Source organism: Musca domestica, unplaced genomic scaffold (assembly GCF_030504385.1).
Source record: "Musca domestica strain aabys unplaced genomic scaffold, Musca_domestica.polishedcontigs.V.1.1 1, whole genome shotgun sequence".
Lineage (NCBI taxonomy): Eukaryota > Metazoa > Arthropoda > Insecta > Diptera > Muscidae > Musca > Musca domestica.
Genome location: NW_026712114.1, coordinates 28216779 through 28240724, shown reverse-complemented (window position 1 = coordinate 28240724; position 23946 = coordinate 28216779). Strand labels below are relative to the sequence as shown.

At 35.3% G+C, this 23946-nt stretch overlaps 4 protein-coding genes across 7 annotated transcripts in view; 3 read left to right on the top strand and 1 right to left on the bottom strand.

Moving 5' to 3' along the window:
* The window catches only part of LOC101899769 (cadherin-99C), a 325203-nt gene extending 314911 nt beyond the window's left edge, over window positions 1-10292 (top strand). Inside the window, exons 9-13 of the mRNA XM_005190920.4 lie at window positions 4443-7352; window positions 7408-7947; window positions 8022-8140; window positions 8202-8990; window positions 9315-10292. Of these exons, the coding sequence (XP_005190977.1) occupies window positions 4443-7352; window positions 7408-7947; window positions 8022-8140; window positions 8202-8990; window positions 9315-9450 (4494 nt within the window). The 3' untranslated portion in view covers window positions 9451-10292. The remainder of the gene's footprint in view (window positions 1-4442; window positions 7353-7407; window positions 7948-8021; window positions 8141-8201; window positions 8991-9314) is intronic.
* Window positions 10293-12522: 2230 nt separating this feature from the next.
* On the top strand, window positions 12523-15672 carry LOC101899388 (uncharacterized). Of its 4 annotated transcripts, none has more exons than XM_005190917.4 (4): window positions 12523-12949; window positions 13674-14017; window positions 14077-14507; window positions 15461-15672. In XM_005190917.4, the coding sequence occupies exons 2-4, from the start codon at window positions 13676-13678 to the stop codon at window positions 15528-15530; spliced, it is 843 nt and encodes a 280-aa protein (XP_005190974.1). In that variant the 5' UTR covers window positions 12523-12949; window positions 13674-13675; the 3' UTR covers window positions 15531-15672. The 4 variants fall into 4 exon arrangements, with proteins under 4 accessions (XP_005190974.1, XP_058977408.1, XP_019894979.1 ...); XM_059121425.1 differs by lacking the exon at window positions 12523-12949 and adding an exon at window positions 13024-13046; XM_020039420.2 differs by lacking the exon at window positions 12523-12949 and adding an exon at window positions 13052-13174.
* On the bottom strand, window positions 15663-16815 carry LOC101899207 (pre-mRNA-splicing factor 18). The gene has a single exon (XM_059121405.1). It carries the CDS (start codon window positions 16708-16710, stop codon window positions 15688-15690), a length of 1023 nt encoding a protein of 340 aa, XP_058977388.1. The 5' UTR covers window positions 16711-16815; the 3' UTR covers window positions 15663-15687.
* A 2615-nt stretch (window positions 16816-19430) lies between these two features.
* LOC101899037 (coiled-coil domain-containing protein 124) lies at window positions 19431-20539 on the top strand. The gene is made up of 2 exons (XM_005190915.4): window positions 19431-20002; window positions 20065-20539. The coding sequence occupies exons 1-2, from the start codon at window positions 19548-19550 to the stop codon at window positions 20249-20251; spliced, it is 642 nt and encodes a 213-aa protein (XP_005190972.1). The 5' UTR covers window positions 19431-19547; the 3' UTR covers window positions 20252-20539.
* Window positions 20540-23946: the final 3407 nt, after the last annotated feature.

Sequence of the window (23946 nt, the reverse complement as noted above, 5' to 3'; positions counted from 1 at the left end):
AACGTAATGCCTATCCAATGAAAAAAACCCCTGCGCTCCACAAGTGTTACTAACTATGAAGTTATCCTAGGCTATTTTTTCCTGTACTCACGTATGTGTGTGTGCCATGTAGTCGATATACATATGTCTTGTTTCATGCGATTCATTTCGATTTTAGTGTGAATAATTACAATTGACATCGAAATTGCAATAACGTGTTTCTCGTGTATGCATATTGTTGTTGTCTAGTTATACCCTACAACACTATGTGTTGGGGGTATTATAAGTTTGATTGGGCCAAAAATTATGTAACACCACGAAATATTGATTTCCCACATAGGAAAGTATATATGGATCTTCATATCTCGCCGAGCTGAGTCGATCTAGCTATGTATGTCCGTCCGTCCGTCTGTCCGTCTGTCCATGTTAATTTGTAATCACTCTACAGGTCGCAATTATGGTCCGATCTTCACGAAATTTAAAATGGAGGTGGGGCTAGGGTCAGAATAGAACCCTATTTCTTTTGGTGATGATCGCATAATATTTAGGGGTTGAAATGGACCAAAAATTGAAAAAAATCCTAATTTTGCACTTGCTCTACAGGTCGCAATTATAGACCAATCGACGCGGAATTTCGCATGTAGCTAGAGTTTAGGGCTGGCAAGAAGCCTACCCATTTGGGTGGTCATCGGATAATATTTAGCGGGTAAAATAGACCATATCTTTTTTGTTGAAAAAATTCAAAATTTTTCATTAAACCGCGAATATTTTAAATCCCAGCGAAATCACAAAGCCATGACAAGGTTACTTCTGATCTTTACATTGATGTTAATATCCAACAAAACGGATATATAGCAAAATATGTGCGATATATATGTTTATCAAAGAAGATATGCTTGAAAAATCTATTATATGTCGAGAACGGCTGAACTGATTTCGACAGTTCTCATTAATTCAGAATGGCCTCTTGGCAAGAAACATAAAACGTCTAAAAAAATCGCATAAAAATATCTCTCTAAAGATGAAAATATTGATTTTGTAAAATTTTCTCATATTTTTTCCATTTTGTCATATTTTTGGCATATTTTCATTTTGAATTAAACATTTGGTAATATTTTTACAGCTAACAAAACTAAGTAGTTAGGATATCAGGATATCATATACAGATCGCATTTATGGCCCGATCCTTACGAAATTTTGCATGGAGATAAGATGAGGGTCAGAATAAAAACCTATTCTTTTTGGAGATGATCGCCATATATTTAGGGGTTGAAACAGACCAAAAACTGCAAAATTGTCAGCAGGTCGTAATTATGGGGGTTACCGGACATTGCAAAAGCCAAGCAGTTTTGGATGGCCATCCAAAAATATTCAATGTGCGAAATAGTTTGCCAACTTTTGTAGACAAAATACGAAAATGTCCATTCCAGTGACTTTTTGGAGAATTCACAAATACTGGAAAGACGCACTGATTTCATTGAAGTATATAGTCAAATGTCTGTATCTCATATAGATGCGTCTCAGTCAAAAACCAATAATAAATGTTAATATTTTGCCACTTCTGAGAGATTATAGGTCTTTGGGAAATATTGGTTCCAGATCTAGGAAGACCATTTAAGTGCAATATCTATCAATAAGTTGGAAATGATCAAATTAGTTTAAGTTGCTTTTATTCGAAAATTAAAGAACGAAACCTGATGTTTTCTTTTATTATTTATCACAATATCTTGTGGAATTCTTTCGAGTATCTCGCCTATATAAACTGTATCATTTATTATAGTGTTGTAGGGTATTCAACGGTCGGCCCCGCACGACTGTAGCCTTTGCTTACTTGTTTTTTTCTAAGAAAACAAAATTGCTGCAACATACTTTCAATTTCCTAATTTAGACTGGACTGGAGTAATGTTGTGCCTTGCCAGAAGTGAAAATTATAACAACAAACAACTATTCGCTGGAAATCATGATCGATAAGACTGAGTGTGTTTTTTTTTTTAAACATTGTCTTCCAGTGGTGGTTGTTGCTGCTGCCGCTGATTTTAAGCTTTCTTCCAATGCAAATTTAGTTCAAACAATTTAACATCCATGTTGAATGCCTGACATGTCAAGAGTTGATTTTTTGCCTAGTTAGATGTTCAAACTCCAAAATAGTTTGATACTTAAATTGTTGGCTGTTAGTGAAATTCCAAAGTGTCCGTATCGAAACAATTTTGCTTCATGTTGGAAAAAAAATCGCCAGGAAAAAAGTAAGAGTTTATGGTGTTTTCCTTGATTAATTGTTGGTGTTTTTTTTCCTGCAATGTTTTGTTTATTTCGCTAACTATTCCCCCGGAATACATGCGTTGCTTGGCTTTTGGTCATTTCAGCTTATTTGCTGTTGAAGTTTGGAAAAAAATGTATGTTTGTTTTTAAATGAATAAAAAAAACAAACCATAAAACAGCAACCGAATTGAACCCAACAAATTTGTTTGTCACCAACATAAACACGCTCCAGTGTAGACACAACAATTTAGCTGACAGAAAACTGATTTCCTTATATGGTGGAATATTTTTTCCAACTCGCCCTCACCTTCAAAGGAATGGAAAATCTGAAGTTGTATGTGATTCGCAGCTTAAAATTGAAAATCGAATATATTATGCAGCAAACATTCCTCTTTACAGAGAAGACCTGTCAAAAGTGTTATCTTAGATAAGATCTACTAAAGATTTTTCTAGAGAAGACCTCTTAAAAGCGTTCGTTTTATAGAAGAACATGGAACAAGGCCGTCAAAGATTAACATTTTAGCGGATCTAGGAATTCTTTCTACGGAAGAACCAAATAAAAAAAAAGATAAAAAACTGCAAAAAAAGTCAATGTGAGTCAGATGACATAATTTTTACATTTTTTTAAATTTTATTGAATGAGAGTAAAATATGTCGGAAATAGCATCAAATTTTGGAATAAGTTTAGATTAGTTCGAATTGGTCACCTTTGGTACGAATTATGCCCTTCGAACTTCCAAGAAAACCGTCAAACGCCGCCCTGAAGTTGTTCTGCGGTATTTTGACCCATTTCCCGGCGAAGCGCTTGCTTGAGGTGATCGACACTTTGGTATTTTTTAGTGCCAACCTTGCTTTCCAAAATACTCCAGACACAATAGTCCAACGGATTGGTATCCGAAGACGTTGGTGGTCATTGTGCGCTGGAAATGAAGGGAGGAACCTCATTTTGTAACCATTCTTGGGTGACGCGTGCTGAGTGCGTTGGAGCTGAGTCCTGTTGGAATGCCCAAGATCTGTGGCCAAAATGTGTGCGTGACCAAGACTTTAATACAGCCTCCAGAATATTTCTGCGATAATGTTCGGCAATTATTCTGATGCCACGGTCGTCGGTCATCGGCTGTTATGGCGGCCCACACCATCACCATGGCCGGCGCTTGTGTTCTAGTGGCCAACCGAATTGCACATTTTCAGCTGACCTCTTTGGCAAGTAAACACGATCATTTTATTTTTTTACAAACTGCTGGATAACAAATGTTTTCTCATCGGAGAAAACCAAATTCTGCATTTCATTACTTTCGGCCAACTCTTTAGCTCTCTTGAATCTATTTTCTTTCTGTTGCGGTGTAAGTTCTTGCACTTTTTGAATTTTCAATGCTACGCTACCAGTATCACGGTAACGAGCGATGGTACGAGACACAAAAGACACAAAATAAGAGAGGTTTTTATAAATAAGGTCAGTAGAAGTTTCTCTGTAGAAGAGTTGTAAAGGTCTTATTTTTAATGAAAACATTTGTAAAAGACCTATTTGCAGAAAATGCCTCTGCAAAGGCATTTCTGTGAAAGGACGGTAAAACTTGTTTCTATAAGAAAATGCAAAAAATCCTCTATTTAGAGAGGAACTATGAATGACCCTCTTTCTATAGAGGACGTGTAGTATAAGGTCTTTCTTAGAGAAAATCCAAAATAGGCCTCGTTAAGAGAAACACATATAAAAAGGTATTCTGTGCAAACGACCTTCACAAGGACTCCTTTGTATATAACGCCTGAAAGAGTTATTCTTTCTACAGAAAACTTATAAAACGCCATTTTCCTATAGAAGTGTTGTAAAGAGTCCAAATAGGCCTTGTTAAGAGAAACCCCTATAAAACGATATTTTTCTTTAGAAGTCTTGTAAAGGGTCTTGTTATCAGAGAAGACCAGTAAAACTCTTCCTTCTATAGAAGTCTTGTTAAAGGTATTATTTCTGTTGAAACCTGTGAAAGAATGTTTTCCAAGCGAAAATTTGTTAAAAGTCTTCTTTCTATAGAAGACAAGTCTTTATTGTATAGAAGATTTTTAAAAGGACTTCTTTCCCACTAGTTGTCTAGTAGAAGGTCTCCTCTCCACAGAATTCCTTAAGGAGCCTCTCTTGTATTTTACGCATTTGTATTTCTCTCATTTCATTTTAAGTAATTTCCATTCTCTCCACTTTTTTCTCTTTCCAGGATCGTGCTCGCAATGTTTCTGAGCGATTAACTTCAACGACAACCCTGACGGTAAACATTGCCGATTCAGATGATTTGGATCCATCATTTATTTACCGCAATTGTGTACTGCTCGATGGGGCCTGTATTAATCCCGAATACACTGCCTCTGTGCCAGCTGGCTCGCTGCAAGGTGTGTTAACTGTGACACCCGAAAGAATACAAGCTGTTGACCTGGATACGATTAGTGCTCCGATACGTTATTCTTTTGCCAGTGGTATGCCGGGAAATTATGCCGACTACTTTGAAATCGATGAGCAGACGGGGGTATTAAAACAAATTAAGGCGGTGGACACTTCGACGGCAAAACGTTATGACATCATTGTAAAGGCCGAAGAGGTATCGATGATCAAGCGATTTACCACAGCAAAACTGACAATAAATGTCAAGCCGGTCGATGCCAATCCACCAGTTATATCCGCCAGTTCCATTGTGGGCTTTGTGGATGAAAACTCCCCCTTGGGTACGCGAGTTTTAGATGAACACGGCAAACCGATTAGTTTTAAGACCAGTGATGCTGATCTAACCGAAGATGATCCCAAGCCGGATTATATCTACGAACTGACCACACCCTCTTTTGAGGTAACGCCCGAAGGTGTTTTGGTGGTAAACGAGGAAGGTTTGGATCGTGATCCCCCGGCACCGGGTAAATATAAATTCCAGGTTGTGGCCCGTGAACCCAAAACCAATGCCGCCAGTGCTCCTCTCAGCTTGACTGTGATCCTTAAAGACGTCAATGATAATGCTCCGAAAATTGCCATGGTTCCCCCTGTATCAATTACAGCTGGAGATGGTGTACGTAAGGTGGCCCAGGTAACCGCCACAGATAATGATGAGGGTGTAAATGCTGCCATTACCTATTCCATCTACCATGTTTCCAATAATGGTTTGCAAAAGTTCACCATTGATGAACAGACGGGAGAAATTGAGACCAGAGGTCGTCTCTTGGCGGGAGAACAATATAGTATAACTGTACAGGCCACAGATGTGGGTGGTCTTTCTTCCCAGGCCATTGTGGAGGTTACGGTTACCCCAGGACCCAACACTAAGCCTCCTAAATTTGTTAAATCCGTCTATGAGGTTCAAGTTAGCGAAGGAGCCGAAATTAATTCCACTGTCTCCGTCATCCACGCCGAGGATCCGGAAAATGATCCGGTGGTATATTCCATTGTATCGGGTAATGATTTGCGACAATTCGCCGTGGGCCAGGAATCGGGTGTTATTTCCGTGATACGCAAATTGGATCGTGAAAGTTTGACGCGCTATCAGCTTATTGTAAGAGCGGAAGATAATGGCGGTTTGTCCAGCAGTGCCACTGTCAATATCAAGGTCACCGATATAAATGATAAAAATCCGGAGTTTGATGAATCCACCTTGCCGTACGTCTTCCAGGTTGATGAGGGCCGTGAACAGGCCTTTGTGGGTATTGTCCATGCCACCGATGCCGATGAGGGCATTAATGCGGAAATTACCTATTCCATACCGCAAGATATACCATTCTCGATCAATGGTACATCGGGAGAGATACGCACCTCAAAAGCGCTGGATTATGAAAAACAAAATGAATATCGTTTTGTGGTTACAGCAAAAGATGGTGCCCCTGATGCCCGCCTGGGAACGGCCAGTGTTACGGTACAGGTTAGAGATCTACCAGATGAGGTGCCAAAATTCACTGATACCCGTATCGATGTAAAAGTTCCCGAAAATGAGCCAGATTTCTTGGTGGCCACCGTTCAGGCCTATGATCCAGATACCACTCCCGATATAACCTATGTTATACGCAAAGGTGCCACAGAATTCTTTAAGGTAAATCCCTCGACGGGTGAGATCAGGACCACCAAAGGCTTGGACTATGAAAAACAAAAGAGTCATGAACTGATTGTGGGCACTATTGAAAATGACGAAAATGGTCCTGGCGACACTGTGAAAGTTGTGGTGGAGGTGGAAGATCGCAACGATGTTAGACCCGTGTTTGTTTCGGTACCAGAACCGGTTACTGTCAATGATGACCAACCCATTGGAGCCATGATTGCCACCATGCCGGCCATAGATGGTGATGGCTCCTCACCCGGCAATGTGGTACGTTACGAAATGGTGGGTCGTGGCAAGGCATTGAAATATTTCCAAGTTGATCCGGATACTGGGTCAATACGCATACGCGATGAATTGCGCAAGGAAGAAGATACGGAATACCAAGTCGACATTCGGGCCTATGATATGGGTGAGCCGCAATTGAGTTCTGTGGCCACATTGCCAGTTTTTGTAAGACATTTGCTAACCGACCCCAATGAGGATAGCGCCATGGAAGGTAGAACCGATAATGGTGTCATTACCACAGCCGAAAGTCTGGGTTTGGCATTCAGTGATGATAGCTACACAACAGGGGTTCCAGAGACCGCAGGAATCAATGCCACCATTAAATTGATACAAGTTATTAACTCGAAAAAATCGGTGAAATCTAACCCTGGCTTCAAATGTGAAATTATCGCCGGCAATGAATGGGGTCTATTCAATGTTACCCAAGAGGATCACGGCTGTGGTATTCAATTAATCAAGCATTTGGATTATGAAAATATGACCACCTTTTCATTGGATTTACGCTTAACTTCGCATAAATATTTCATTAATCCCCAGAAGAGTACAACCACGGTTAAGATAATTGTCCAGGATGAGAATGATAATGCCCCAGAATTTATTTTCAATCGGGCTCGAGGCCGTAAGGACACTTTTTATGGCGTGGTTAGTCCTGAAATGGACATTGATACGCCGATTTTGCAAGTACGCGCCACCGATAGGGATTCCGGAAAGTTTGGCATGATTCGTTACAGGCTTTATGATGAGGAAGACAACAGCATCAGTAATGAGAATTTGGTGAGTAGCATAATTTAAAAAGGAAACTAAATCTCATATTTTTTTCTTCTGCCAGCCCTCTACCTATTTCACCATGACCGAAGACACAGGTATTTTGCGCACCGCCAAGCTATTCCGTGATGAGGCCCAATTCCCCATGATATTCTATGTGGAGGCTCGTGACAATGATGGTCAGGAAATGGGTTCTCACAGGACGCGGGCTCGCATTGTCATCAATAAAATCACCGATTTACAAAGACATTCCCTCTTCTTCTCTGATGCTACACCCAATGAATTGCGCAGCCATTATGCCGCCCTGGAAGAGTTGTTCTCGGAAAAGACCGGTGGTCTCATTAGCGGTATTGAAAGATTTAGTAATCGTAAATTTTTAAATGAAAATGGTACCATATTGGAAAACCCCGCTGCCACGGATGTTTGGTTCTATTTGATTGATCCCAAGACGGAAAAGATTCTACCACGTAATGCCACTGTGGTGCAGGAAACTTTACTGGAACCCACGGCACGATCGGAGGTGATATTTGCTGCCTCATCTAAGACTCGGGCCACAGCCGAGGGCATCTATGCCCCCATTGAAATGAAGCAACAGGTGCATAAGGTAAGCTAATCTAAGGAAATAGAAGGAAATTTTGAAAAATTTATTTAATAATGTTATTTTTTTGTATTTTTTAGGTCAAGGCTGCCATTGCCATTGATGATGAAGTTTTCCCCTATACCCTGATAGCCATTTCCATAATTATTTTAGTTTTGGGCATAATTGGCATTATCTACATCTGTATATCCTGGTCCAAGTAAGTTTGAGAAAATAAAATTTAATTGGTCACAAATATAAAAATCTCTCTTCTTTTCTAGATACAAAAACTTCAAACAACGCATGCGCCAATATTCCACTCCCAGTCCCACACGTTACGATCCCGTCATTGTAAATTCTCAGGCCTCTAATTCTGGTGACACCGTGACTAATTTGAAAGAATATGAAACCCAAGTTTTGGCCATGGCTGTACCACCAGATGGTGATGATGAACTGCAATTGGATTTCAGTGCCAAAAACCATGCATTTTCTCTGGACAATGTTAGCTATATAACCCATAAGGAACATAATGGTAGCTCAAGTGGTGGCCAGACAAGTCCCTCCCATTCGGAAGCGACAACAGCCACGATTGCCACATTGCGAAGAAATAACAATAACAACAATAGCAATTTAAATAATATGTCTGCCAATAATAACATCAATAACAACAACAATCACAGCACCATGAATAATCGTCAAAATACCTTCAATCGCACACTCGAAATGAATGCTCGCAATAATGCCAATCCCTTGGCAGCAAATGGTACATTGCCGGGCACATTGACATTGGGTCGCATAAAACATCAAAATTCCAATCATTATCAAAATGGAGGCTATAAAATGGATAGTGTTAGTCGTAATAATTTGGCAAATTTACAAAATAATGCTTACAGCACACTGGGACGGAGGGGTAACACATTTGGTAACAATTCCAATTTGAATGGTAGCCTCAATGGGGATGTAGGCAGTAATGGTGAGCTGATGACAAATACATTGGGTAGAAATCATCAACAGCATAATATTCAAAGGGGTTACAATGAAGTGCCAATAACAAATCCACTGTTCCAGAGGTGAGTGTTGAGAAAGCTCTCCAAAATGGGACTCGAGAAGTCCGACATAAAAATCGTCTTTGTAGACGCCCTCAAAGTCGTCTATATAGACCACCTTAATGTCGCTTTATAGGCGACCATAAAGTCGTCTTTATAGACGACCTATAGAAGTCGTCTTTATAGACGAACTTAAAGTCGTCTTTGTAAACGACCTTATAGTCGTCTTTGTAGACGACCTTAAAGTCGTTTTTGTAGACGACCTTAAAAAATTAAAAAAAAATTATAATTTTTTTACATTTTTTCCACAAGAAATATTAACATTTTCACATCTCTGTTTTTTTGCAGATCCAATGGTGATTTATCCCACCTAAGTCCCTCCAATGAAAATGTCACCTTTGGAAAACGTGATTATGGTCAAATGGGATTTTCCTATCTGAACGATTTGGATCGTTCTGAAGTCGAAACAACAACCGAATTATGAAAATATTTTAAAACCCACGAAACGAATGATAAAAATTACCTAAACAAACATTGAATCGAATGAAAATCCCCCAAGAACAAGCCAAAATACAATTTTAAATAAAAATAGTTTAGTTAATTAAACAAATTATATAAAACATAAACATATCAACAAACTTTAGAAGAGAAAAAAATATGAATGCAATAATTACTTTAGGAACTAAAAAACAATCAAAAACAAAAAAAACTTGTTTAATATAAATATAAAATATAAACTACTTATAAAAGTTGCCATTAAGTTAATACCATATGTTTTTGTAAATAAATTAAGACACAAAATGTAAGACTTTTATCTAGCGATAAAAAAATGTTAAACGAAAAATATCAACAAACAGCAAATAAAGAATATTTATAAAATAGTCATTAGCCTAATAAGTTGTGATTTTAAATATAATTCTTGAAATTATTTACTTTAAGTTACAGAGGGAAAATGAATATAAAATTCCAAACAAATTAAAAACTTTTGTAAACAATTCTTTTTTAATAATATCTTATTTACTCTTTCTATCTATGTGTGTAATTGAATGTATATCTATCTAATTGTTATATTTGTATACTTATATTAGAGTAAAAAGTGTAGTTGTTTTTAGTTAATTCTAAATGTGTAATGCAACAAAATGTCTATATATGCATAATGAAAATTTTTAAACGTTTTACTATCAACGACAATCAAGTGTGTAGAAAATTTTGTTTCTGTACATAAAAGAGCAAGTGTCAAATCGGCGTATAAAATAGTTTTAGAAATGTGTAATTAAGCTCAAATATTTGTGTAGAAAAAAATAAATTAATTATTACAAACAACAACACACATGTTTTAATTCTTTATATTTAAAAAGATCAGAAAAAGTATGTTCGGAGAATAGCGTACTTTCAAATAGTCATAACTTCTTAAACATTGACATTTCGGGGCTTTTAACGTGCTTTTTCATTCAGTTTTTTAAGATGAAAAATTGTATGCTATAAAATAGCCATATCTTCTTAAATAGTGACATTCCCGGGGATTTAACATGGATTATCATTCGGTTTTTTAAAGATGAAAAAGTCATACTTTAAAGTGGCCTGTACTTCTAAATATGGACATTTTGGGTATTTAAAAATATGCTTTTTCATTTATTTTATTTTACAGCGGTCAAAACTCCTTAAATATTTACATTTCGGAGTTTTAGGATGCTTTTTCTTTGAGTTTTTTTAAAGATAAAAAATAGCATTCTTAAAAATGACCATAATTCCTTGAATATTAACATTTAGGGGTCTTAAACTTGTTTTTTTTTTTTCTTTTAGTTTATTTTAAAACAAATGGCCTTAACTTCTAAATATTGACATTTTGTGTATTTGACCATGCTTTTTCATTTATTTTATTTTACAACGGTCGAAACTTCTTAAATATTTACATTTCGGAGTTTTAGGATGCTTTTTCATTCAGTTTTTCAAAAATAAAAAAATTGCATTCTTAAAAATGACCAATGGCGTTTTAGGCATGCTATTTCATTCAAATTAACAAGTAAGCAAAGTCTATAGTCGTACGGTTTTTGGTTCATAAATATTATGCGATCTTCTCCAAAAGCAATTGGCTTCTATTCTGGCCCTAGCCCCACATCCATTCTAAATTTCGTGAAGATAGGGCCATAATTGCGACCTGTAGAGTGATTACAAATTAACATGGACAAACTGACGGACGGACATACATAGCTAGATCAACTCAGCTCGGCGAGATGGGAAGATCCATATGAACTTTCCTATGTGGGAAAGCAATATTTCAAGGTATTACATAATTTTTGGGCCAATCAAACCAACACATAGTGTTGTACGGTATAATAATAATTGTATCAATGATCGCAAATAAAATCAAAAGGATTCCTTATTTTTTATCAACATTTCTTTGGACTTTCTTCAACTTGACGCCTAAAAGTGACATAAAATCTCGTTTTAGACGGAAGGTGGGAAAAGTGAAAATAAAACACATAAAAGTTTTTTACTGTAAATTTAACATGTATCTAATACGGTTCAAAATCTTCCTTTGTACTTAATTTTTTGTAGAAAGTGTTAAATTATGGCGTATCCCTAATGAAAGGGTTGCGACTCACAATAAGGAAAACATTTCAAAAAATGTCGAAAGAGGCGCCGTTTTAAAATTGGAAAATTATCTGAGGTTGCGTGTTTTCAAAACACGAGCCAACATCTCCAAGGGACATATATTCTTTCCCTTAAGCAATTATTAAATTAAAAAAAAATGTAAAAGTAAGAATTATTCTAGATCAAATTTAATTGTGTCTCTGAACAAAATACACTTATATACTAAATATGGACCATAAAAAATAGCAAGAATTTTTGTTAATAAAAAATATATCATATTTCTGAAAAATGTAGCACTTTTTCAAACTCGCTGTAAATTTTCTTATAATTTCACTGTAAAATAGCCAGTCTGAGTTGTGGAAAATGTCAAGCGGGCTTGCTAGTAATAGCCCAAAGAAGCTCTGGGTTCTAGGTCAAATGTTAAGACACTTTTATATGTTTGACAATGTTCAGAAGGACGCCTATAGTTAGAGGTATGTTTCACATTATTTTGGATATAGCTTTGAAATTTGATAGAGATCTTTGAATTACATCTGGAATCATTGGCACCAAAAATAGGTCATATTGTTCCACTTTTTGGTGTAGCACCCTTGTGAGAATAACTCCGATTTCAATGTTATTTTATATGTCGGTTTATCAAGAAAAAATACTATTTAATTCCCTCTTTATTTACTCATACTATTTGTACTATTTTGTTTATCTACGATTTTAAATATCAATGTGTTTTACAACTTATGGCATTTTCCCCCCAAAAACATGACACCATGTATATTAAGATTTTTATATGAAATCATTATTTGTACACCCTGTGACTTAACCTATGACGAACACCTGTTTTATTGGGCCAGAATGGTGTTTCTAGAACCCTTTAGATGGAATTTATCGGTCTTCTGGAACCCATTTTGGTTTTTGTTTTGATTTTCGTCTTTATGTCATATTTTTGCTATATTTCTTTTTTCGTAATTTTCTTTATTGGCATATTCGTCTTAAAAAAACATTCGGTTATCGATATCTTGCGTTCGTTGTGGTTGGTTTAGCCGCATTCTTGAAAAATATAGTGTTTTAAGTTCCGAAAACTATTATAACTTATAAATAAACATTACCGAAACCATGGACAAATGAATGTATACATGAAAAATTACTTAAAACCTTAAAAATTTGATGTGAAAAATATTATTTTTTGTGGTAACGGTTTCGTTGGATTTCATAGTTGGTGTTGTTTTTGACTGCCGTTGTCAGGCAATACTCACACGTCGTATATATTTGGTGTAGCTGTGTATTTGGCCGGTCGTCGTGTAAATATTCGCTTTTAACCGCACACAAATTGGAACAAAAAAAATAATTCCAATTAGTATTGAAACCCCAAGCAATAATATAGTAGAAAACAAGTAAGTATTCCTTAATTTCGGTTGGTACAGCTATAGAGATAATTTGATTTTTTCTCGAAACATTACATCAAAATTTGGTGATAACAACAACCACTTGGTTCATAACATTTTTATTGTTGTAAACAAATTATCAAGATTAAACTATCAGAGACGATTAGAGCAAGTGCAGTGGAAACTATTCCAAGATTTTTGTTAATATTTTCTAGTTTGTTGGTAGTCATTGAAGTAAGTGGTGCGGGGGGTGTGAAAAGCTGAAGCCGATCTACTGAAATTCCACGTATCAAAAGCAAGAAAATGTAAACACCTAAGAATATAATTGAATAATGAATGCCGTACATTCATGTGTATGCATGCAATAATGATCATAATTTAAAAATTTGACGAGCAAGGCTTCAATTTATTTCAATTCCAGAACAAATGTATTTTCATTACGCAACTACATATGATTTCTCAAATAATGTTGTGAATTGTGGAAATCAGAAGTGTGTAGGTGTCCACAACATACCTGATGAAAATTCATTTAAATTTTGTGTCAAATTTTATATTCCCAAAGGCACATTTAAAAAAAAATACGGTTTGATCCTGGGTGTTTCCCACCATAAGACTTTCATGATACTGAATGCTTTCTGTATATATTTTTTTTTATTTCAAGAATACTGTGTTTACAATTCTTCTCCTGCCTATAATTTAATATTCATACTAATATTTACTATTCTCCTTTCAGAAATGGCAAAATTGGACGAAAAAATCGGTTTCATTGGTGGCGGCAATATGGCATTTGCCATAGGTTCCGGTCTAATAAATCGTGGAATAGTAAAGACCGGTCAAGTCTTTGTATCGGGACCTAACATTGAAAATTTACAGAGATGGCGTGACATTGGCGTTGCCACAACTGATGACAATAATGAGGTGCTAAATAAATCCGATATAATTTTCATTTGTGTTAAGCCCCACATCTTGGCACCATGTGCAGAACAACTGCGTAACAATCATGTGCGCACCATCAAAGACATGGAAAAACTGTTTGTTTCGGTGCTGGCGGGTGTCTGTTTAAAGGATTTGGAAGAGGTAGGAATTAGCCCATACAAATTTAAATCACCTTATTACAAAAAATACTACTCTTTTAGCAATTTTCCTTTATTGATCGGCTGAAAATGATACGCACAATGCCCAATACACCTATGCAAGTTGGTGAAGGATGCACCGTCTACACTCCCGGTTCCTATGTCGTACAACAAGATTTGGAAAAAGTACATTTAATGTTAAATTCATTGGGTATTGCCCAGCAAGTACCCGAATCGATGATTGATTGTGTTACTGGCGTATCGGGTTGTGGTCCGGCTTTCGTTTATACTATAATTGAAGCTTTGGCTGATGGTGCAGTAAAGAATGGTGTTCCACGTCAAATGGCTTTACAATTTGCCACTCAAACTGTTCTTGGTGCGGCAAAGACTGTTTTGGTGACCGGAAAACATCCTGCCATTTTAAGAGATGAAGTCTGTTCACCAGGCGGTGCTACCATTGTGGGTGTACATGAATTGGAAAAGGGTAATTTAAGGTAATTGAAACCATGTATTCTTTATATAAAATATTAGAAACTTGAAAAGAAAAAGATAGACCTAGTATAGTAAATGTTCGTTTTTGAACCGTCCCTTAATACTACAAATAAAGGAGTTCCTATTACAGTCGGATGTACAATCCGGAACGACTCGATTCTACTCCTATTAGGACAGCCTGTTTAGAGACAAGATTAGGACAGTTGCAACGACAGCACAAGGATATCGTTCACTAAATCAAATGTTGTCATAACGTCGACTGTGGATATCTAGGCAAACTCTGTTTCACTCCTTTTATTGGTCGACTCCAAAGTTGACACGAAAATTAATTTTTATATGCGAATCTTGATTAATCAACAAAGAATTAAGACAATACTTTTTTTAATTGGCGGTGGAAAACATTACATTTAGAAAATCCTCGAATATGATATCCAGATAGACACTTTTTTTTTGTTGTTCACTTATACGTGAAATCGAAAATTACTCTTTATACAAAAAAATCTTGATTAACCTGCAAAATAATTAAGACAACACTTTTTTCATTGGCGGTAAAATCTTTAAATTTAGAAAATCCCCAAATAGTGAAGACTCATGTGTTGACCAATTTTAAAATTCTTTTAATGATTAATACAATAAATTGGATCGTTGTGATTACGTTGCCACAAGTGTGAGTACAATTTGGATTTTAATGTTTAAAATTTGGTCATATACATTTCCATTAATTACCTATAATTTACAATAAAAGTAACCGGAAGAAGTAGATCAATGCAATCCACGCTCAAATTTGATTAACTTTTTCCATATTTTGTAGAATATTGTGGTGCAAAAACACGGATCTAATCGAGGAGTCTTGAATGGAAACTTTTTTATTTTTTACTACTTTGGACAAATAAATATTATGTTTTATTTACAATTTTTTAGACATCATTTTGTACAATTTCCATTTTCTTTACAGATCTACTATTATTAATGCCGTTGAGAAATCTTCACAAAGATCCGCTGAACTTGGTCGCAAAAATAAATAAAAAGTAAGCCGGGCTTACTAAATGAATGTATACTCTTAAAATATGTTTCATGTTTTGTGTGAAATATGTGTTTGCAACATGACATCCCAAAGCCATAATAATTACAATAATAAAATAAATATACTCAAAATATTTGACTAAATATGTACTTGTTTCTTTATTCTCTATCTTTTTTGCTTACATACTCGACACATTTTGAGGGATCTGTTGGGAAGTATTCTTGACATTTGGTCATTAGTCTTTTGAGACCTTGGATATATTTGCGTTGTGTTTCGTCATTCATTACATGGGCCACATTTTTAGAGAAAATCTTTTCACGACCTGTACGTGCGTGAATACCAACCATAGTGACACCAATGGGCCAAGGAGCATTACCTATGGCCATCTCTAAGTAGGCATCACTGGCCTGTATATAGTTGCGATTGAGTAAATGCTTACAAATATCTGTTAAACTTTCCAAAATATCATCGGACAGCGAACGATTTTTCAGTTTTCTGAATAATGGTTTAACATACTCCTTGGTTTGTGTGTAGATAACTCTTGTCATTTTGACCTTTGTGGACATTTTTTCCTGCTTCGAGTATCCTGCAATTTGATCATTCCACAATTTGAGTAAATATGTAAGCAATGTCATAATGACGTCCATATCATATTCTTTATTATTACGTCCCATCTTTTGTGACATCTCCTTAATGCTCTCCCAATCCACTGTCTCATCCAATTCGGCAAATTCATTTTTCTTTTCTTCTTTTGTCGTCGATGTATTGGCAAACATTTCTTGCAAGTATGCTTGATCCACTTGTTCCATAGCTTCTTGGAAATCGTTACGGAAACCTCGATTTGCTTCGGGTTGTGAAATTTCACATTGTCTCAAACGTGAAAATGCCATGGATTCTGTTTCGCCGAACAACAAAATTGGTTCACCTCTTTCCCTTAGGCGTCGTATTACTTCATTCCTTGGCAATATGTTCTGTCCCTCGCCGGTGAAATTATATCCTTCGTGTATGCTTTGATCTGCCTCACTGCTTTCTGGTTTCTTGTAGCCTTGTTTCTGCAAGATTTCTTCATTGTTTTTGGCTATCAAATCTCCACGCTTGAAAAACTTCTTTTTATCATCGACCAGTTGTTTCTCTTCAAGAAGTTTACGTTTTCGTGCTATTTCGGCCTTGATTATGTCCATTATTATTACTTTTTTTGTTCAATAGCACCTGTAATTCCCGTAAAAACGTCAATCAATTCTGTGAAAATGAAAAATACTCCAAACAAAGCTATAAACAATTCGACATCTGTTTATTTACTTTCATATCCCATATGTTTCCAGAGTTGTATTACATTCGTATAATATAACAATGGCATCCCAGTGTATGGTAATCGCATTGCCAATTCAAAGAAAACAGACCAATACAGGAGAAAAAATTAGAGGCATTCATCTTGGTGATCAAATTTGTAACTTCGAATTTTGTGAAATTATAACCATGGTAGAAAAATACAGTTAGGCGCATCGACACATCTGCTGTCAACCCAAATTGGAAAATACTCCAAACAAAGCTGTAACCCCATTGAAATGTAATTGCATTGCCAATTAAAAACAAGTAAAAAATATGGGGACTATACGAAGTCGTGGACCTGCACAGACAATTTTCTATCTTTGGCTTTAATATCCATTACAAACTTTAAATTTGAAACAATTCCGGTGAATAATGTCGCTAAAATCATCGGAATACCGAATATCGGGAGGTACCGTTATATGGGAGCTATACGAAAACGTGGACCTGCACAGGCAATTTTCTGTCATAGGCTGTATGTATTACCCATTACGAACTTCAAGTTCCAAATTTGAAACATTTCTGGTGAATAATGTAGCTTAAATCAACAATGTACCGAATATTGGGAGGTACCGTTATAAGGGGGCTATATGAAAACGTGGACCTGCACAGACAATTTTCTGTCATAGGCTGTATGTAGTACCCATTATGAACTTCAAGTCCCTTTCACCACAAAAATACCGAAAAGGAGGAACCATATGTGGGCTATACCAAAACGTGGACCTACATGGCCCATTTTCAATACCAAAAGTCGTGCAGACATAACATACATTTGAGTACATTTTTTTCAATCTACTTTAATTCGTTCGGATGCTAGAGTTATTTCCATAGACGGACGGACATCGCTAAATCGACATAGAATTTTATGTTGATCAAGAATATATATACTTTGTGGGGCTAAAATGTATATTTCGAGGTGATACAAACAGAATGACAAATTAAAATTTGTATAGGTATAAAAAATAGGTGTCAAAAAGTGTAAGTGAAAAGTGTAAAACGTACAAAACAACTTGTTTCATTTGTTGTATATGATTCTCTCATGTTTTATTTAGTTCTAATTAATAATTATTAATTTTTTAAGATGACCCCAGTGAAAAAAAAAAAAAATATTAATTTTAAGCAATATTGTCGATTAATTGTATATATATGTCTAGATCCTATGTGAAATAATTATCATGAAACAGACGAAGAAGGTGGTGGGCTGATAATGGGCTCATTTCATAAGTTTTTCGGGTTAAATCAGTTTACGATACAACGACACACCACCATCGCTACCATTAACATGGTACAATAAAAAGGTAAGGTAGAGCTAACAGCTGATTACAATTTTTTTCTAAGTGTGCCCTACTTCTGCCAATTTTTTGTATGAATTAATTGTTTTGAAAAACGAATGCGGATCGCGCATTAAAGCTTTTAGCCAGTATAGCCATGAAATTGAAAGATTGAACAGTTAGGATAATATTTTTGAGGGAAAAATCCAGACGTTTTATTCATTTTTCGCGGTATTTAACTCATTTTAAAAATGAGGAAAAAATATGAAAAAAAATGAAAACAATTTTGAATGAGTCTGACAGGAAGCGGGCATAACTTCAGGGCTGTATTTTTGTAGTTTTACGAAGCTGTTCTACATCCTTATTGTACCATGACCATTATCTTTAAAGTAAAAGTATGATGCTAGGAACACAATTGGAGCGAACGACGAATTTTTTCGCGGCGTATGTTCGTCGTCAAAAATAAAACACATATGTGTATATGGAAGTGCACACAATCACGGCACCGGCGAAAATTTCGTCGGTCGCCGCGAACTCAATTAGCTTTATTTCTATTTCATATGCCGGCGACCGGCGAACAAAACAGTACAAGGTGGCCATACTTGTACGAATTTTATGTGTTTTAGTAAATAAAGTTACTTTTTACTTTAAAATTTGTTATGGTCACTCTACTATCTGTTACTCGTATAAAAAAAACATAATTAATTTGTTTATATATTTGTGTACTTGCGCCTGAGTGAAGATGGATATCAGTGAATTTATAATAGAGAAGATGGACATAAGTGAAATTATAATAGAGAACGTAAAGAATTATGTGTTCTTGTATAATTCATTGTAGTCAACAAATGAGCAAAAAGTAAACAACTTCATCAGCTGTTTTATAATTTCGTCGGTATTGTGTTCCATACGACGAATTTTCGCGGCTCATTTTGTCGCCGCGTAGGGCGAAATTCGTCGTTCGCTCCAATTGTGTTCCTAGCATAAGAGTAAAAGTATGAAACATTACCACAGTTTTGTAAATTCAAGGTATTTTCATTGCCCACATAACTAATAAGTCAAATAATTCTCGTAAAGCAGCTTAGCTCGGCTAGAAGTCCTAATGTAAACATACTATAAAAATATATGCATATGTGCGTCCTTAAGGTTTATTATATTAAAGTATATTATATTTTCTAAAATCGCAAAAGATAACGAAACAAATTTTTGATTTGTACAATTTTCTATGATTAAAATCAATATTTCTATGTCACATAGTCTAAATTAACCTTAAAGCATATTGCATTTGTATTGGCAACGCAACTTCTGACATTTGCCAATATTGTTTTTTCTGTAACAAACAACAACACTGCAAATTTCCACAAAATTCTACGAGTGCTTTTATTTTGTTGAAGAAATAAATAAATATAAAAACTAATCCCAATATGCCTAAGAAGATGGGAATTAATAGTAAGGCCGTTGAGGCACGTGAGAGAAAGGCAGCTGCGAAACAGGCGACACAATCCAAACTTGCAAAAGAAGCAGAGGACCTTCTTTGGAAGGATGATGATAAAACGTTGGCAAAGAAGCAACAGAAACGTGAAGAGGAAGAGAGAAAACGGGCTGAGGCAGCTAGAAGAAAAGCTGAGGCAAAGGCTCTATTGGACCAGGAAATGAATTCGATTAAAACCCAGGGAAAACAGCCATTGGCGAAAATCAGCCGTCAACAGGTTTTAGAAGAAATGGAAAAGAAACAGAGGGCTCTTGATGCCATTGCGGCTGCGAATAAACCTCAGCCCCGTGTTGTGGTGCAGACAAATTACATTGAAGAAAATCTAAATAGGTCGATGGCTGATGTTGAGGTCGCCTCTACTGTTGATCAGGCTTTGGCAGTGCTGAGGTTTGTTTTCTTCTTCGATACTCTTTTGTATATATATATATAATGTTCTTTGTTCTTCACAGTGTCAAGGACGAAGAGGAAGATAAACATCCAGAGAAACGTATGAGAGCTGCTTACAAAGCATTTGAAGCCGCAAACCTGCCTCGCATTAAAGCTGAAAATCCTTCTATGCGTCTGTCGCAATGGAAACAAATACTTATGAAAGAATGGAACAAATCTCCTGATAATCCATTCAACCAAGCACGTTGATAATGCAAGACTATGGTGCAGCTGTGTATACAATTGCTATTCACGATTTTATTTTAGTTTCGCAAATGGCTAGGAGAACCTGCCTGCGTTGTAAACTACAGTTCTTGAGCAATTTATTTATAATCATTTTATGATTTGTTGAAATTGTTTATTATTTCAGCTAATTTATTTAAATTTTGTTTTCATTTAAAATAATTTGTTTTCATTTATACATATGATATAATATCGTTTATTAAGTAACATAGAACACATAGAATTTATAGAACCTATGGAAATTATTTTGTAATAAAAATATCTACTATGAAATAATACAAGATCAGAAAATATATAACAAAATTTAATTTAAATATACAATGCTGGTGGACCAAAAACTAGAGATAACTTGGCCACCAGCATCAAAGAAATTATCAAACGTGATTGATTAAAAATATTCACGGTTTAATGGAAATTTTTAATATTTTTGTGCAAAAAAATTATGGTCAATAACCCCATGCAAATTTCGTGATGACCGGGTCATAACTGCGACCTGTGGCGTGATTACAAAATAACATTGACAAACGGACGGACGGAAATGCATGGCAGGATTGACTCTCCCCGACTACATAGGAAGATCCATACATAAGTGCTACAATCTTTAGTGTTGTAGGGTACATAAATCCTAGATCAAAATTCCTGGTAATCAGTGGTAAAAAAAAAATACAATTTATATTCACAAATTCTCTTTCATACACTCCCCAAATTATAATCATTGAAAAAATATTTTAAGAAATCTTTGTTCTTCCATCGTTAAAAAATGTTTTAGAAATATTTTTATAAACATATTTTTAATTCAGTTTTCTACTTTTTGATGCCGACACTGTCGTAACTTATGGGATGGCAACACTTGTTGTCGACTTCGATGCTCATTTGATATTCCGTAACGAAATACCGTATTAAAGAAAATTTTCGGAGATTTCTCCTGCGTATTTTACGTGTTTCCCTTAACTACACGCAAGAGCTGGAGAAAACTAGTGCATCATTTCAATTTCATCTTTTTATTCACTCCACCTTGAAAAGGAGGGCATATTAACTTTGTCATTCCGTTTGTAACATCCCTAAATATTCGTCGTAGATCCCATAATGTATACATATATTCATGATCAGCGTAAAATTCTAAGTCGATTTAAAGATGTCCGTCTGTCTGTCTGTTGAAATCACGATACAGCCATGGTACAAAAAAAGATATGGTAGATCTACCAGCTGATTACAGTTTTTTTCTAAGTGTGCTCGATTTCTGCCAATTTTGCGTATGTATTTATTGTGTTGAAAAATAAAAATAAAAACAGAATATTTTCAAAATCAATGAGTGGAAGATCGGAATTGCGAGACTCGCATTTATTCGCCATTTTTACTATGGAATTGAAAGATAGAACTGTCTAGATTTTTAAAATAAAATCAGGGCGTTTCATTAATTTTTCCTGTTGTTTAACTGATTTTTAAAATGAGGAAAAATATTGAATAAATGAAAACAACTTGTTGCATGCAAATTTGACAGGAAGCGAGCATAGCCTCAAGGCTGTTTTTATGTAGTTTTAGACGCAGAGCTTCAAAATTTGACAGAACGATTTGCTTTGTGTCTAGGATGATTACTATTGTAAATGAGATATATCGGTGGCGAAACATTGTATTTATATATCCACGTTTTTGTATAGCCCCCATATATCGGTATCTCCAAATTTTCGATATTTTTATGATTTTTACACATTTTTCCACGGATTTGTCTAAAAATTGGTATTTGTGGGTCATAATACGTTCTAGCTCCGGTGACGAAACATAGTATGTATAGGTCCACATTTTTGTATAGCCCCATTATTAACGATACCTCCCGATATTCGGTATTTTTATGATTTTTGCCACATTTTTCCACGATTTTTGCCACAAACTGGTAGTTGTAGTTCGTAATGGGTTCTAGCTCGGGGACGAAACATTGTATGTATAGGTCCACATCTTCGTATTGCCCCACAAATTTAGTATTTTGATGATTTTTCCACATTTCCCACTGATTTATCTAAAAATTGGTATTTGTAGTTCATAATGGGTTCTAACTCCGGTGGCAGAGCATTGAATATTTAGGTCCACGTTTTCCTATAGCGCACATATGACGATACCCACTGATACTCGGTACTTCCGATACGGCGTAATCCTAGTCACATTTACCCACAAAATTGTTTCAAATTTGGTATTTTAGAAGATTTGGTAGATGACAATCTTTGAAGTATAAAATTGTCTACAGAGGCTCTCGTTTTGGTATCGCAATCATATAACGGCTTAACACACTTTATGTTTTTTTTTTAAGTTTAACAGTTTTTTAAGTTTGAATTCAAAAAACAATATATAAAAATGTTTTCTTTGTGCAATGGTGGGGGAAATTAAAAGTTCGGCCCAGCCAAACTTAATATTTTTCTTTTACTTGTTTGTTGCTCTATTTTGTAGTTTACCTTATTGCACTTAAGAGTGTAATTTCATTGCATTACTTATCGGAATCTTTCACACCAATTTGATTTTAAGAAAATTGTTTAAAATAAATTAAACAAAATCTTATATAATCGCCTTAATTGTACTCTTAAATTGAAAACTGTTATGACAATGACTTTTACAAAAAAAAAAAAAAAAAAAAAAAACTAAATCAAAACATTCACACGAAAAACTGACAACACAAATATTTATAATTGAGAAGATTTGTTATACCCTCATCAATGAAGTTTTGGGTGCACCAGAAATAAAGGCACATCAAAGAATTAGGTCCCATAATCACTGTAAATTTTGTAAATACATTCAAATGTCCAATAAATTGACACTTTTGGCTTGATTTGGATCATAATTAGAGGTCTCTTTTTTGGTTGGAGGTATATTACACTCTGTCCCAGTGTTTCTTATTGTTGTTATTAACGGCCAGTTTAAGAGAAGAAAAATAAAAAAAAAACAAGTGCACTTAAAACCATCCATAAAATATATACGCACTTAAACTCAGATGAAGACCAAAAGAGTATGAGTTGGGGTAAGTTCAGCAAAAAAAACCGCTTTTAAAAATATCCCATCTGTTATGGACAACGTCAGAAGGCGAACGGGTGGGGTACATTGCTGGCCCTCGCTCGGTGTGCAGCGTTACATCAAAGAAATGATAGTGAAAGCGGAAGTCACCGTTATGATTGTGTTGTGACCAACAGCTCAATTACAATGGTCATCGTCACTGGACAATGTCGATGGAGTTGAAAAAAGCAAAACTAAGCAAAACATATTTGGTGATGATTTAACAAAGTTTTTTTTCTGAGATTGATGGGTTATAAAAATAAAAATTACAATTGAGATTTTTGGTTTGTTGTTGGCATGGCAAAAACTTCACACATACTATGCACATGGATTTTAAAACAAAAAAAAGTTTACAAACTATAAACGCTACTTTTTCAAATATATTTTTAGGTTTTTTTAAAAGTCATTTTTTTGCATTTTTAATTATTTTAATTATATTTTTTTGTTTGTTTTTTTTTTTAGTGAACATGTATTCTTTAAAATATTTATTAGGGAACTACAACGCTGATTTAAAAAAATAATTATGAAGGGCTTAAAGAACATAAATTTCGAGGAATCTATGAAAAGTTTTTTCAAAGACTAAATTAACTTCCAACGATTTTATTACTTAATAAATGAAATGAAAA

Bases quoted from the DNA above. Each gene is read 5' to 3' on its own strand.
- LOC101899388 (XM_005190917.4), top strand. From the start codon at position 13,676: ATGGCAAAATTGGACGAAAAAATCGGTTTCATTGGTGGCGGCAATATG. The intron at 14,018-14,076 runs GTAGGAATTAGC...CTACTCTTTTAG, and splicing joins GTTTAAAGGATTTGGAAGAG to CAATTTTCCTTTATTGATCG. The intron at 14,508-15,460 runs GTAATTGAAACC...TTTTCTTTACAG, and splicing joins TTGGAAAAGGGTAATTTAAG to ATCTACTATTATTAATGCCG.
- LOC101899207 (XM_059121405.1), bottom strand. From the start codon at position 16,710: ATGGACATAATCAAGGCCGAAATAGCACGAAAACGTAAACTTCTTGAA.
- LOC101899037 (XM_005190915.4), top strand. From the start codon at position 19,548: ATGCCTAAGAAGATGGGAATTAATAGTAAGGCCGTTGAGGCACGTGAG. The intron at 20,003-20,064 runs GTTTGTTTTCTT...TGTTCTTCACAG, and splicing joins CAGGCTTTGGCAGTGCTGAG to TGTCAAGGACGAAGAGGAAG.